The sequence below is a fragment of the Phodopus roborovskii genome, unplaced genomic scaffold (genome assembly GCF_943737965.1).
Source record: "Phodopus roborovskii unplaced genomic scaffold, PHOROB, whole genome shotgun sequence".
Classification (NCBI taxonomy): domain Eukaryota; kingdom Metazoa; phylum Chordata; class Mammalia; order Rodentia; family Cricetidae; genus Phodopus; species Phodopus roborovskii.
In genome coordinates, this window is record NW_026126571.1 from 30,154,037 (window position 1) to 30,169,552 (window position 15,516).

General features: G+C 34.9%; 1 protein-coding gene across 10 annotated transcripts in view; it reads left to right on the top strand.

Annotated features, from left to right (window-relative positions):
* Positions 1-15,516, top strand: part of Kmt2c (lysine methyltransferase 2C) — a 216,371-nt gene that overhangs the window by 145,472 nt on the left and 55,383 nt on the right. For all 10 annotated transcript variants that reach the window (XM_051203215.1, XM_051203205.1, XM_051203208.1 and 7 more), the window contains 5 exons: positions 101-313; positions 1,192-1,320; positions 3,488-3,607; positions 5,793-5,923; positions 7,508-7,676. In XM_051203215.1, the coding sequence (XP_051059172.1) occupies positions 101-313; positions 1,192-1,320; positions 3,488-3,607; positions 5,793-5,923; positions 7,508-7,676 (762 nt within the window). The remainder of the gene's footprint in view (positions 1-100; positions 314-1,191; positions 1,321-3,487; positions 3,608-5,792; positions 5,924-7,507; positions 7,677-15,516) is intronic.

Sequence of the window (15,516 nt, forward strand, 5' to 3'; positions counted from 1 at the left end):
TTGTATTTTCTTGCCATGTAGATTTTGGAATATTAATCAACCTCTCAGTCAATTTCAAGTAAAAGCTTAACCTTGTATTCTTGGGTTTTTGTAATTTTAGATCCACCTAAGACCTATACCCAGGATGGTGTATGTTTGACTGAATCAGGGATGTCTCAGTTACAGAGCCTCACAGTTACAGTTCCAAGAAGAAAACGAACAAAACCAAAATTGAAATTGAAGATTATAAATCAGAATAGTGTTGCTGTCCTTCAGACCCCTCCAGACATCCAGTCAGAGCATTCAAGAGATGGTGAAATGGATGATAGTCGAGGTAATACTCATTAATTTTCCTTCAGACATGTGCAAGAATTAATTTATAAAATAACTTCTGAAAGATATATTTTTTTAGGGATTAGTCATATAGCTTAAGGTACCTCTTGATGGGACACTTCTGCTCTTTGATGTTCTTAGACTTGCACTTGTATGTTTTCTTGTATTGAAGCATTTTTGTGATTGAAATTTCTAAGAGCATTGTGTTTGTAAAGCTTCAACATAAGGACATTCAGAGTGATTCACTTCAGTTGGCTGAAATATCATTCTAAGCCCTCCTCTAATCTTTGTAAATTTATAAATGTTTTCTTTATCAGAATAGATATCACAAAGTTTTTCTATCTGAACTTGTGAACAAAACAATTTTTGTAACAGCATTAAGTATAGGACAGAGTACCTTTGTTTATTTCTAATAATGATCATTTTGGTTTCTTTATTTTGGATTGATTATTTTTAGCTGGCTCAGAAATAAAGCCATTATCATTTTCCCCATCATTTTTTATTATTAGATAATATTTGTTAATGTGTATTGTATTAAAAAATGTTGGAAATTATATCAGTAGACAAAATAGGTAATCCAGGATCTTATATATTGATGTTAAAGAGTAATTGCTTGAAAAACTGGTTTATAGGTATCTTTTTGAGCTCTTTGTTTCTCTTTTTCAATCATCATCTCACACTCCCTCGAAATACAACATTGGGTCATGCAGCATGTTTCCTACTCCATCCTCGGTCACTTAGCATTCTCTCTTAACTTCTCATACACTTCAGGCACACAGGATTAGAATGGCTTGGTTATCGTTTGCTTTGCTTCTTTTCTCTTTTTCTTAACTTTTTTTGGTTAACGGTTTTGTATTTGTGTATATTTACTTTTTCCAGAAGGAGAACTTATGGAATGTGATGGAAAATCAGAATCTAGTCCTGAGCGGGAAGCTGTGGATGATGAAACCAAGGGAGTCGAAGGAACAGATGTCATAAAAAAGAGGAAAAGAAAACCATACAGACCAGGTAGAGTATGTTCTCTCTCTCTCTCTCTCTCTCTCTCTCTCTCTCTCTCTCTCTCTCTCTCTCTCTCTCCTCCCTCCCTCCCTCCCTCCCTCCCTCCTTTTCTCCTTTTAGGTTTTTGTTTTTAGACAGGGTTTCTCTGTGTAGCTCTGTAGACCAGGCGGACCTCAAACTCACAGAGACCCACCTGCCTCTGCCCCCAGAGTGCTGGGATTAAATGCATGTGGTTTAAGCATTCATTTCTACTAAGTTTTTGTTTGCTTGTTTTTGTTTTTTGAAGCAGGGTTTCTCTGTGTAACAGCTCTGGCTGTCCTAGGACCTGCTTTGCATATCAGGCTATCCTTGAACTTACAGAGATCCTGCCTCTGCTTCTAGAGTGCTGGGAATTAAAGGTGTGTGGGCCACCACTGCCTGGTTCTATGTTTTAAAACTTCAGTAATCATGCAGGCACAAAGGTAAAACAAAACACCTTGTTGAATTTGTAGTACAAATGATACCATGAATAACTGATTTCCTCTAAATTTTTTTTAGTTCATTTTTATTTACATGTATGTGTGTGAACTTGTGTGAGTTTTTGTGCACCACATACATTCAGGAGCCCATGCACACTAGATGGTATCATATTCCTTGAAACTAGAGTGATAAGAAATTGCGAGATGCTGTGTAGGTGCTGGAAACCCAAACCTAGAAGTGTTCTTCACCACTTATCATCCATCCCTCCACCCCTAAATTTTTATTTTCCCAGTTTATTTCATTGGTAGGGGAAAAGCTGCCTTTATTTTTTTTTTTTTAAAAAACTTTATAGTAAAAAAATGTATTGAAATCTCTCATCTGAAGTTGTAGGCTTTTAAAAGGCCATTTAGTAATGTCTGTTGTTAGTTATGAAGTTTAGATTATTGCCATCTCTGTTGTTTTGGTGGATTGTATTTTATTGTTAAGAACATTCTACATTCCTTTCAATTGTAGGTAAGAACTCTTCATCTGTGTTCTCCAAGATCTTTAGTAATACCTTCCTTATGGATGAACTAAATCTGTCATTAGCAACTGATTTCATGTCTTTTTAATTATTGTTTCCAAGTATACTTATGTTTTTAGATAGAGCATATTCCCTTTAGAACTGTTTTATTCTGTCTTTTCTTCTTTCTCTATCAAACATGGGTGGCATCCTTTTATTTGAAGGGGTGTTCCAAAACACTTTACCAAACAATAGACAAGTATATCATGACAAATGCTTATAAGATTTAGTGCCAAGCACAGTTAAAATTGCTAATCATTTTTACCAATATCATTTTGCTTATACTTATGATATAGGGAGGTGCTATTTATTGTACTTATTTTACCAATTAATGTACTGAAGAGTAAAATAACTTGCCCATGTTTAAGTTAGTAGACAGAATTTTATAACCTGGCTCCATATTTTGTTTTCCTAGCTACAGAGCTTCATGTATCATGTGACTTCTGGCCTTTCTGATATGGGATAACTAGATGATAGTACCACTGAAGTCCTATTGACCAATGAGTGTTAGTGTATTCTTGTTCAGTTTTCATCCTCATTGTTTATGCTGGTATGCTGTGCTGTTCTCAGGAGCTATAACATAGCAATTACAAAAGAGGAAGCAGAGATGTATCAGTTCTTGATATTCAAGTTCTCTCCTCTATTTATTATGTACTCTGATCTTATCTAGAAGAGGATAGGCAAGTAGCTTTTCCCATACACTAAGCAAGTTTTAATTATTGTTTGATGTAATTTAAAACAGTGACTTTGACATTTATTAGTGCTTCTAACCTCTTGTACTTTTCAAAAAATGAGATTCTTAAGGTTGGAGGGATTGCTTAACAGGTAAAGTGCTTGCTATGGACCGACCAGCCTCTGGCTTCAGGTGAAAAGTTCTGCCATAATGTATAAGGTAGAGAAAGAGCATGCAGTGGTTCATCTCCATGTGCACATATGTGCACACATATATACATTTCCCACACATGAGTGCCCCCACAATACACTCAGGACTGTATGTCATATACCCACACACATGCAAAAATGAGATTATTAGTTTATATAAAACACATCACTGGATTTATTAAAAAAGATCACCTTTAAAGATAAGCCATTCTTCTTCCTGTAGAATTTTAGAGAGAATTATTTATCACATTATGTGATTTCTATTTTATATAGGTATTGGTGGATTTATGGTACGACAAAGAAGTCGAACAGGACAAGGAAAAGCCAAAAGATCTGTGATCAGAAAAGATTCTTCAGGCTCTATATCTGAGCAGTTGCCTAGCAGAGATGATGGTACTGTACTGATTTTTCTTTGATTTATTTAACTCCTTGGGATTGATAATCTGTTAGAATGAACTGTCACTGAAATGATGTTGCTACATAACACTCGTGCTTCTTTTTGGTGGAAGAATTAATTTTAATGCTATAAATTTAAGAAAATGGTTTCAATCCACCAGCCATGAATGCTCCAGCCAGTGATGGCATACACTTTTAATCCCATATATCACTCAGGAGGCAGAGGCAAGGAGGTCTCTTGAGTTTGAGACCAGCCTGGTCTGCAGAGCTAGTTCAGGCCAGTCAAGATTACACAGAGGAACCTTGTCTTGAAAAACCAAAACGTGCACCAGGAACTCACACTGGTATGCAAACACACACACACACACACACACACACACACACACACACACACACACACTAACCTTGGCTGACATTGATGATGGGTGAGGTGTTGAGGCTGCCCAATTCCTGACTCACCCTAGGAATGGTTTGCAATAACTCTGATATGTGGGCCCATTTTTCTTTTGACAACTTTTGTTATCACTGCTTTTGAAAGGTCAGGGGTTTCTGATTCCTCACCCCCCCAAAAAAAAAATAAATCTTAGGGTTGTCTGTGGAAAAAAAAATAAAGTGATACACTTTGTGCTTTTACCTTGAAAAGTGCTTGTCATCACTATTGATCACTGCTGTATGCTTATATATTTTTAAAATATGGAATGGGAACAAATTTGTGATGTTTTCAACATATCTTCATAGTATTCCTTCCTTTGCCATGGTAGTCCTTCCTTTTTTTTTTTTTTTTTTTCTCCTCCCTCTTTCTCTGTCTCTTCTTTTGGCTTTGAATCTTCATTGAATTTTTAAAAAATCAGAAATTCCTTTCTATTTGTGATTTTTTTTTTTCAGAAGTTTCTGATTTGACTTAACATGGGTTTAATAATTCATAATTAAATAATTTAATATGCTAATGAATCTATTTTGTATGTTTTCTGTTTTCAGTTATCCAGATAATTTCTTTAGATCTGTTTTTTAGTTCAGTATCTTCATTTGTTCCTAATAAAGTGAAAGCAAATTCATTTGTTGAATTTTTTTATTTCAAATATTGTTTTTTATTCTTGTGTTACCTTTTTGATTCTTAATTATTTTATAATTTCATGTTATTCTACTTTTAATTGTCTTTTATTTCTTCATATAATTGATTTCTTTCTAATATAAAATATTTGAAACCTTTGCCCATTTGAAAGCCGTCTGTGTCTTCCTACAATATTTCATTGTATGTGAAAGGCACACTTTATTTCTCCTCTAGAAAGTCCTTCGGGGGCTTACTCTATTTAGAATTTTTTTTTTCCTTTAATGGAAGGAAAGATTCTTTTTGGCTCAAGCCCATGATATTTGGTGAGGTGTGTATGTGTGTGTGGTGGTGGGATATGTTCAGAATTTTAAAGAACTTCTTTGAAGGTGATTCTTTCAGAAATTTGCTTTCAGGCTTGAGGTCCTACTTTCCTAGGATTACTTATGCTAAAATCCTCAAGCTTAACTAACCCTCTATCTCCTCCACTCTCCAGCATTATACAAAAAAAAATTTTTTTTTTTTAACCTTTTTTGACAAACGTCAAATTCCAGGACAAATAGTTGCTATTGGTACTGCAGGAGGTGGTTCTAATGGGTTGGTGGTTTTAGTTGGTGTGGTTGTACTTCTTTTTTTAAAACAAACTGTGTTATCTTCAAAAAGGTGCTATCCATATCCACTGAATTTTCTTTAGGATTTTTTGAGTAGCCATTTCTTCATGATTCTGAATATTTGTTGTTTTCATCCTTTGAAATCTGTAAATGTCCTGTTTAGGAAATCATGTTTTTACTTTGCATGGGAATGCTAGTTATTTAGCCTTTAATCCCAGCAACTGGAAGAGTGAGAGGCAGGTGGGTTTCTGTGAGTTCAAAGCCAGCCAAGTCTACATAGTAAGTTCCAGGCCAGTCAGGGTGCTCTCTCTACCCCACCCTCTACCCCATAAAAAGAAAGGATAGGAATTGTACTAATACTAAATATATATGAAGTGGAATATTCGAGATGTTTAAAAATTTGAAATGTGCTTTAGGATCTTTGTGTGAATATTAAAGCTTGTTTGTTTTGGTAAGCTATGAAATCACTGTATTTTTCTGGAAAGCAAGTGCCAAATTTTTATAAACATGGCTCTTATTTCAGGCTGGAGTGAGCAGTTACCAGATACTCTAGTTGATGAGCCTGTTTCTGTTGCTGAAAGCACTGAAAAAATAAAGAAGAGATACCGAAAAAGGAAAAATAAGCTTGAAGAAACCTTTCCTGCTTATTTACAAGTAATACTCTGCTTCATATTTTATTGCTTGGTTTGTTTCTTTAGGAAATGTATTATTATTTTTTTAATGTATGTTTTTGTAAACATTCTACTCATTCTGTGTAGTTTCTCCCCAATGTTCATAAATGGCATTACTTTAATAGGCAAGATCAAAGAATATTTGCTTTTGTGTGTGCGTCAGTGTTTTTTTTTTTTTTTCTCCCCCAACAAGGAATGTGTATGTGTGTGCATTGGGAATATGAGGCAGAGTCTTGTGAACACAGGCAGTTGTCCTGTACTGAGCTGTGTTCCAACCCTATAAAGTTTGTTCATTCTCTCTTTGTCAATTATGTATTCTAGGTTTTAAGTGTGCTGTTGTCCAAAACAAAGACACTTTCAGAATGGGAAATACTTCTTTAAAACCATACATACATGTGAAACCCAGGTCTTATTGATATTTCCATATATCAATGTGATTTATTGCAGTTAATGTAATTGTAAAAGTTCTCAGCAGCCAAAATCATAGCTTTAATAATTTCTAACCACATATAGAAAATTGTTAATGAGAGACTTAAGACAAAGAAAACTGAAAAATTATTGTAAATTTTTGATATAGGGTTTTGCTATAAAGTACAAACTAACCTTGAACTCCTTATCCTGAGTCATCCTCTTATGTTTTGATATTACAAGGTGTTTGCTGTCATGCTTAGCTATAATGAACAGTTGTTGTTATAATATTATTAATATTTAAAATATTTTTAGTACATGTAGGTTATTAAAAAAGAAAATAAGTCTTTCTAATTTCTAGCATAAGCATTAAGTCACAGAACAGTTTAAAGACATATTAGGGGGAATGCCATGTTAGAGGCAATATAGATTGTAAACATCCTCATCTTTACCTACCTAATTCTCAGTTTCTTAGTACATTATTTATTTTTTCTTCCCACTCCTTTATTTCTTTACAGGTAAGTCTGAATTAGAATACATTATTATTAAGTGTCTGCCTTAACTTTACTATAACACTATTCCTACAATCCAGAACTAGGTTTTAAGTAGATACCTTATTTAAGTTATGTATATTTTTAACCATAATTTTCTACTAGTGATTGCATGTTTGCCATTTTTGTTTGTGCTTGTTTGTTTTTTACTCTGTGTAATAGCCCTAGCTGTCTTCTAACTCACTGTGTACACCAGGGTGGCCTAGAACTCACAGTGATCTACCTACCTTTGCCTCCTGAGTGCTGGAATTAAAGATTTTAAACTAAATTTTTAATTACTATGTAACTTGCTCAATTTTCTCCTCTAGTAATTAAATTAGTTTACTCTGATGTGGTTATATGCCCAGCATAAGATTACTGCAGATGCTAGAGGTGGCATTTCTAGAAACAAATTAGACACATTGTGTTTATATTTGTTTAATTTTGCTTTTGAGAAAGATCAAAACTAATTTAACACAATACAAAATCAACAGTATCTATGTATATTTCTGTATTTAGTTTTTATATTGTTAAATGCAAACATTTTTTTATCAAAATGATGACAGTATAATGTTAGCTTTATAGAATTTTAGAACTAATAATTTTCTTATGTGTTCATATTTGTCTAGGAAGCTTTTTTTGGAAAAGATCTTCTCGATACCAGCAGACAAAACAAGCTGAGTTTAGATAACCTATCTGAAGATGCAGCTCAGCTTTCATATAAAACAGGTTTCTTGGATCCTTCCTCAGATCCACTACTAAGTTCATCTTCTGCTTCAGCAAAAACTGGAACTCAGGGTACGTGGATTAATTCACAGGTGTTTTCTTTATGCCATATGCCATTTATTTTCTAGTTATTATAAAACTCTTAGAATTACTTTTGTTTGATCTATATATGTTATTAAAATCAACTTTATTGAAATGTAATTTATTTTCAGTAAATATAGCTCTTTTTTTTAATGGAAAGTTCTATAAGACTTTCATATGACTTGTCAAATTAACATACCAGTGTAATAATCACCAAAATCAAGAGTTATAAGAGAAAACTTTCAGTTTATACTTTACCCATGCCTGTGTCAATTGCACAGCTCAAAGAAATTCTAATGTGTCAAAAATTACAAAATGAAGCTGGGAGTGATGGTGCTCGCTTTTAATCCCAGTACTTGAGAGACATAGGCTCACAGATATCCATGAATCAAGGCCAGCCTGGCCTACAAAGCCAGTTTAAGGAAAGTTAGGGATACACAGAGAAATCCTGTCTGGTGAAAACAAACAAACAAACAAAACATTCTACAATATTAAAATCCACAGTTGGAAATTGTTTATAGATGTAGTGATAGATCTACATGTAGTTTCTTACCACTGACTGCCCTTTGTTCCAGTTTGTTCATTGTTGTAAAAAGGGCTTTTTAGTGCCTTGCGGAATATTTATTGTCACTTCCAACCTCCTGAAGTCATGACTATATTCTGAATATAGTGGTACACACCTTTAGTGCCAGAACTTGGGAGACAGAGTCAGGCAGGTCTTTATAAGTTCAAGGCCATCGTGGTCTATATAGTGAGTTCTAGGACAGCTAGAGCTGCATCGTGAGGCCTTTTCTCAAAAAACAAAACAAAACAAAAAAAAACCCCACCTAAACAAACAAACATATATATATATATATATATATATATATATATATATGTCTCCAGTTATTCTTAAATCATATTGAATAAAATTGCTCCTTGTGCAGCAGAATCACTGTGCAAATGTAGTAAATGTAGGGATTATTAACAGTCAGAAGAACGAAAGCTGGGGCATGGCTATTTAACTATGATTTTCCTTGCAGTTACAAGGACCCCAGTTTGATCCTTAGAAAACTTATAAAAATTCTTTTTGGTTTTTTTTTTTTTTTTAATTTTATACAACCAAGTCCATTTAAATGAAAACAAACATTTATAGACAATATTTGGGAATTTGGGCATCGTTCTTTCCAAACTACTTCCTGCTGGTAAGGGGCGCTGTCATGGGGGATTCGAAGAAGATTCAGAAATCCTGGCTGTAGTCTGTAAGGCTGCTTTGTCCAGCTGTTTTGAATGTAGGATCACCTGGTACTCTGTTTCAGGTGTTCTGGCTTGATCAAACCACATTAGTCTGGAAGGAATCCACATTTTTTCATTTTCTGTGGAAACAAAATTAGAAATCATTTCCCCAGTAACTTGTTCTTGAACTTAAATTTTGGAGTCAAAGCATTTTTTTTTTAAATTTAATTTATTGTTTTACATGTCGATCCCAGTTCCCTCTCCCTCCCTCCCTTTCTCCTTCCCTCCTTCCCTCCCTTTTACCCTCTCTGTAATCTCACATGCACTCTAACCACCCTCCCCTCCCATCCCCCCACCCCAATTCCATATGTAGGGGAATGCCATCCAGTTGGGGTCATGTAGATCTGACAAGTCATGTAAAGTAGGGACTAGGGATTCTCTCCTGTCTCTAGATTAAGGCAGTTATCCCTCCATGGGGGATGTGTTCGCAAAGTCCTTTTGTGCACTAGGGATACATCCTGGCTCCACTATCTGAGGTCCCTTAGACTGCTCAGTCCTTCTGGCTGAGACCCATATTCAGGGGGGCCTGAGTCAGTCCCATACTGGCTTTCCAGCTATCAGTCTGGTGGCCCGTTAGCGCCTCTTTGTTCAGGTAAGCTAACTTTGATATAGCTGTGTTTACTTGTAATCCCAGTATCGAGGAATTGGAAACAGTGTGATCACTGTGGCTTACTGCCCAGACATTCTAACTTAATTGATGAACTCAGGCCATGAGACTTAATGATAAAGGGAGGTGGATTTTCCTGATGATGACATCTGAGGTAGCGGTCTACTCTACACATGCATGGGTGCACGTGCACACACACACTCACATCATCTACATGAACTTACATGTGCAGTTTTAAAAAATAGAGGCATGAAGGAGGCTGGAAATGTAGCTCAACTGGTAGAATCTTTGGTTATCATGCATGAAGCATCATTGGGTTTGATCCCCAGGACCTCATAAACTTGATGAGGAGGTGACATGTTTGTACACTCCCATTTGAGAAGTTGTGCAGAAGGATCAAGTTCAAGATATACTCCATTATGTAGTGAGTTCAAAGACAACCTAGGCAACCTGAGACCCCTTGCCTCATTAAGAAAAAAATCGTAAGAAAGAGAAGAAACATTTGTGTATTCATATCCATAGACTTTAAGTGTTTTGTTGGATATGTGTTACAATCACTTTTTTTTTTCTAGACTATTACATTGGGATTTTTTTTTTGACATTTGTTAGTCTATTTGACATTTTTGTCATTTGTTAGTCTATTAATTTATAAACTCATTTTAGAAAAAAATAATGACTTTCAGTATACTGTCCTATCCTGTCCTGTCCTGTCATAGCATTGTCCTGTCATGAAATATAAGTGACTTGCTTTGGTTTGGTGTGTACCACCACCTGGCCAATTGACTTTTTTATGATGTTGGTTTTATATCTGCTAAAACTTGAGTATCTGAAGATTTTGTTTCTTTAGAGCTGTTCTACATACCAAAGGACAAAAATGTGAAGCTTTTACTTTTGATTTGACTTCATGAAATAATTTCAGGCAGTCTTATCTTCTCTCAGGTACATAAACAATGACTCTACATCATCTTAGCAAAGAGAGATGGAAAGACAGAGTGTGCTTTTTGCTTAGTCTTACCAGATTCAAACAAAAATAATTTGTTTCTGCCTGCACCAGATCTCATTACAGATGGTTGTGAGCCACCATGTGGTTGCTAGCAGCAGCAATCTCTCCAGCCCCTAGTTCTTATTCATATGTTTTAAGCATTAAGTACTCATTAGTTCTTATTCATACTTTTAAAACTTTTTATAATGACTGGTATTTCAAAATGTTATAAATATTAGACATTTGAATTAAATGGAAGTTACTTGCACTTGAATTTTGTGAAGATAATGTTTGAGTTAAATGGGGACACAAGACAGGGACAGATATTGATGTGTTTCTTACATAAAATTTCTTAACAGGTGATGATTTTATAGTATGACCAAAATTAGAAGACTAGACTAGAACTCATTTTTTTTCCAGTTAATCTAATCTACTCTTTGCCTTTATATAGAAAGTTTAATGAATGAAAGTTACCTTTTTTAACGTTTCATTTAATGTAGACAAGGACATAATTATTTAATGTACGTTGGTGTTTTGCTTGGATGTATGTCTTTGTTCTATGGTTGTACTATGGTTGCAAATGATGCCAAAGGAACGCACAAATCCCCTGACACTAGAGTTTAACCTGAAAATGTTGCAAGCTACCTTGTAGATGTTAGGAATTGAACCTTGTCCCTTTGAAGAGTAGTAACTGCTCCTATCTGCTGAACCATATCTTCAGCCCCAGGAATGGACTTTTTAAAACCTATTTTTTTGGTTTGTTTTTTAATGTAATTTATTTATTTATTTTTTAATCTTACATATCGATCCCAGTTCCCTCTCCCTCCCTCGTCTCCCTCCCTCCCTTGCCCCTCTGGCCTCCCTGTTTCCCTCCCATCCATGCCTTCCAACCACACTCCCATCCTGTCCCCTCCCTCCCCTAACTACTCACAAAGGGTAGTGCCTTCTAGGAGGGGTCAACAAAATCTATCAAGTCATTTGGAGTAGGGACTAGGTCCTCCATCCTGCCTCTATAAAGCCTAGTTTTTAAAGAAATTATTATATAAGCCAGGTGGCACACACTTTTAGTCCCAGCTCTCTGGAGGCAGAGGCTGGTCGATCTGAGTTTGAGGCCAGTTTGGCCTTCAGGTCATGACTTCCAGGATAGCCAGGGCTACATACACAGAGAAACTGTCCCCAAAAGCAGGAAGTGGGGGGGTTATTTAAAACAATTATAATATAATTTTTATGTAGTATGTTTTTATGACTTAAAAACAAAAAGGGATTTATTTCCTTTTGAAAGCTTGTTTTACATGTGAGTCCTAGTTCCTGCAAAAAGGGCTTTTTCAGTAAATAATTGCCCTGTAAGCTAAAGGCCCTGAGTTTAAATTCAGAACTCATGTTAAACAATTGGGCATGGTTATGCATGCTTGTAATTCCAGTCCTGGAAAGGTGGCGATAAGAAGATCCCCAGGGCTTGTTGATGGCCAGCCTAGTCTACCTAGCATGCTTCAAGCCAGTGAAAGACCTTGTTTCCAAGAATAAGGTGTGTGGTATGTGATAAATGACACTTGAAGTTGGCCTTTAGCACCTCTCCATATGCAAGTGTGTACATGCACAAAATGAGCAACCATAGATGACCCCTCATAACTGCAGTTTTTTCTTATAAATATACCTATTTGTAGAAAGTATTTCATACATGTATTTAATTTGATGTATTATAAATATATTTCAATTTTTATGTATTACTTTTTATAGATGTTTTATCTGCATGTATATGCCTGGTGCATAGGAGATCAAATAAAGTTTGTATCCCCTGTAACTAGTGCTATAGATTGTCATAAACCATGATATAGCTCCTGGAAACCAAACCTAGTCCTTTGCAAGAGCACATTCTCTTAATCACTGAGCTGTTTCCCCAGTCCTCTGTGTGTGTGTGTGTGTGTGGTGTGTGTGTGTGTGTGTGTGTGTGTGTGAAATATTCATTTATTTTTATACATGTGGGTATTTTGCCTGTTTATATGTCTTGTTCATAACATGTGCACTGCTCATGGAAGTCATAAGAGGGCACTGGAGTTGGTTGTTAGCTGATTGGGAACTGAACCTTAGTTCTGCCATTGCAAAAAGTGCTCTTAATCACTGAATCATCTTTATAGCCCTGGGAATGTTATTTTTATGCCATTAAAAAAAATCTTCATCTTTAATTAAAAAAAACTTGGAAGCTTAAAAATTTTAGATGGTTTTAGTGGAGTGGCTAAAGTAATTACTAGTGAAAGTCTTAGTAAGATTTTTACCAAAAAGAAAAAAAGCTTCACCTTTTTCCTACTTGATTAGGTAAACGCCCTTAGAATCTTCCTCTTCTAATTTTTTTTTAACATTTTACATTTTAATTTATCCATAGGTTTGGCTCTGCTTTCAAAATAAACTAAATCCCAAAGTCAACTTCAACTACTTTTGGGTTTTTACCATGCAGTTGTAACTTGCATTACCCTTCATTCATAGTAGTATGTAACAAAATTTATATATACAAATCAGAAGTTTTTCTATAGACTAATAATAAATTTGCTGAGAAATTAGTCCTGTTCACAATAAATTAAAACAAAAAATACACAGGTATATACAATGAAAAAAGAAATGGGAGATGATACTAGGAAAGGGAAAGATCTCTCATGTTCATAATTATATAGAATTAATATTGTGAGATTGCCCTTACTGTTAAAAGTCTGTAAACAATTGTACTCTTTAATAAAGTCACAGTGCAATCATTCAAAAAATTGGGAAACCAGTCAACTGACACACCACAAAAGCTCCAGAATATACAGCACAGTCCTTACTAGGAACAACTGTGCTGATATGGAAGCATGTACCACAGTACCAGATTTCAACTTATACTATGGAATTGTAGCAACATAAATATGATCCTGGCACAAAAATACATTCATATAGAACAGTGGAATGGAATAGAAGATCCAGAAATAAATCCATATAGTTACAGTTACCTAAATTATGACAACTTTTCAAAAACAAATGTGGAAAAAAAGATAATGTTTTCAAGTAATGGTGGGAGATATGCATATTTGCATGTAGAAAGTGAAACTCAATTTCCATCTTTCAGTGTAGAAAAACCAATTAAAAGTGGAACAAGCAACTTACTGAAGACTTGAAACTAACTGCTAATAATAAAACTGCTACTAATAAAAGAGGCAAAAATCAAGGTTTTTTTGGAAATAATTGTAGTAGTATAGAAAATAATTCCAGATACAATAATTAAGATTTATGAAATCTTACACAGGATAGGAAACATTCAGTAGAATGAAGAGATAGCTACAGATCTAGAGAAAATCAACTCTGTGTCTTATAGATTTAAAGCTGACTCGTTCCCCCCCATAAAAAACTTGTAGTTTCCAAAAGAAGAATCACGTGTTCAATAAATTCAAGAAAAACATTCAACATGAGTCATCAAGAAAATGCAAATTAGCTGAGTACGATGGCACACCCTTTTAACCCAGCATTGGAGAGGTAGAGCCAAGTACATCTCTGTGAGTTCAAGGGCAGATTGATTTACTTAGGAAATTCAGTATAGCAAAAACTACATAGTGAAACCCTGTCTCAAGAATTGAGAGGAGGGGTGGGTAATGCAGACTGAAACTATGCTGGGATTCTACCTCATTCCATTCAGAATGACTGGATTGAGAAAACAGCAACATATGCTGATGAGAATACCATAGAAATGGAGCTCTTCGGGACTACTGGTGGGAATGGAACTAGTAAGTAGTACAGCTACTATTGAAATCATTATGGAGGTTCATTCAGAAACTCAAAACTAGTATATGATTCAGCTGTGACATTACTCAGTATGTACCTGAAAGAACTGAAGTCAGGTTCCTACAGGTATTTATATTTATTCTAACCTCACAATACCAAATATGTGGAAATAGGCTGTCTTCATCAGATGCCTGACTGCATAAGAAAACATTGTACATGCACCTACAAATGTACATACATATAATGGAAAATGAATGAAACTGGAAATCATGTTAAGCAAAATACACTCAGAATGAGAAAAGCAAATGTCACATGTTTTTCCTTATATTCAGAATTTACATCTAGAAAATGGATGTGTATATATAAGACATGAAAATGAGTGGAATTTGTCTAGGAAGAGAAAGGAGTCTAAAACTATGGGGAGGTGGCTACAAGGAGGATAGATAACAAGTACATCCTGTTTTCTCTTGGAACTAGATTGAATAAATACACATGCATATACACATGTGCATGCATGTACATAGAGAGCATAAGAAAGATGATGGGGAAAGAATTCACCAGCCAGTAGGGCTGTAAATGAGAATGTAATGAAGCATAATACACCTCTATGAAAATGTTATAGTGAAAACTATCATTTTTATATTAACAAAATTTAAAGATTGAAAAATGGAATATAGCAAAACCTATCTGTGGCCAGTCATTTAGTAAATGTCATTTCTGCCTGTTCTTTCAAGTAGATCCTCTAGAGCCTGTGTTATTTCTTTACATCAATGTTATTTATGAGAAAGTAAGACCCATGAGAATATCTCATTTACTAACAGTTCCATCTTGTTCGAGTAGCTTGGACAATGTCCATAGACACAGTTCTTTTGTATCAAAACAGTCAGTCTTTTAGTGAACAATTAATGAGTATTCAAACAAGCATGAAAACAAGTAGTAGTAGTAGACACCTGACTTGTGATTTGTTATTTTACTAGAAATTTCAAAATACTGAGTCCATTTTTCATGTTTTTTAAAAAAACTGTACTATATTTTCTAGATGTCATTCTTAGTTATGCCACTTAATGACTTGCTTGATAGTCTTCAATTTTTCTTTTGTCAATATACATCATTCTTGAAAACAAAATCTAAATTTTTATTAATCAAATGATAAATACCTTTGCTTTTAATTCCTTGAAGTAGTGATGGTCTTAAATTTTTATCACTCTGCCAGATGCCTCAGC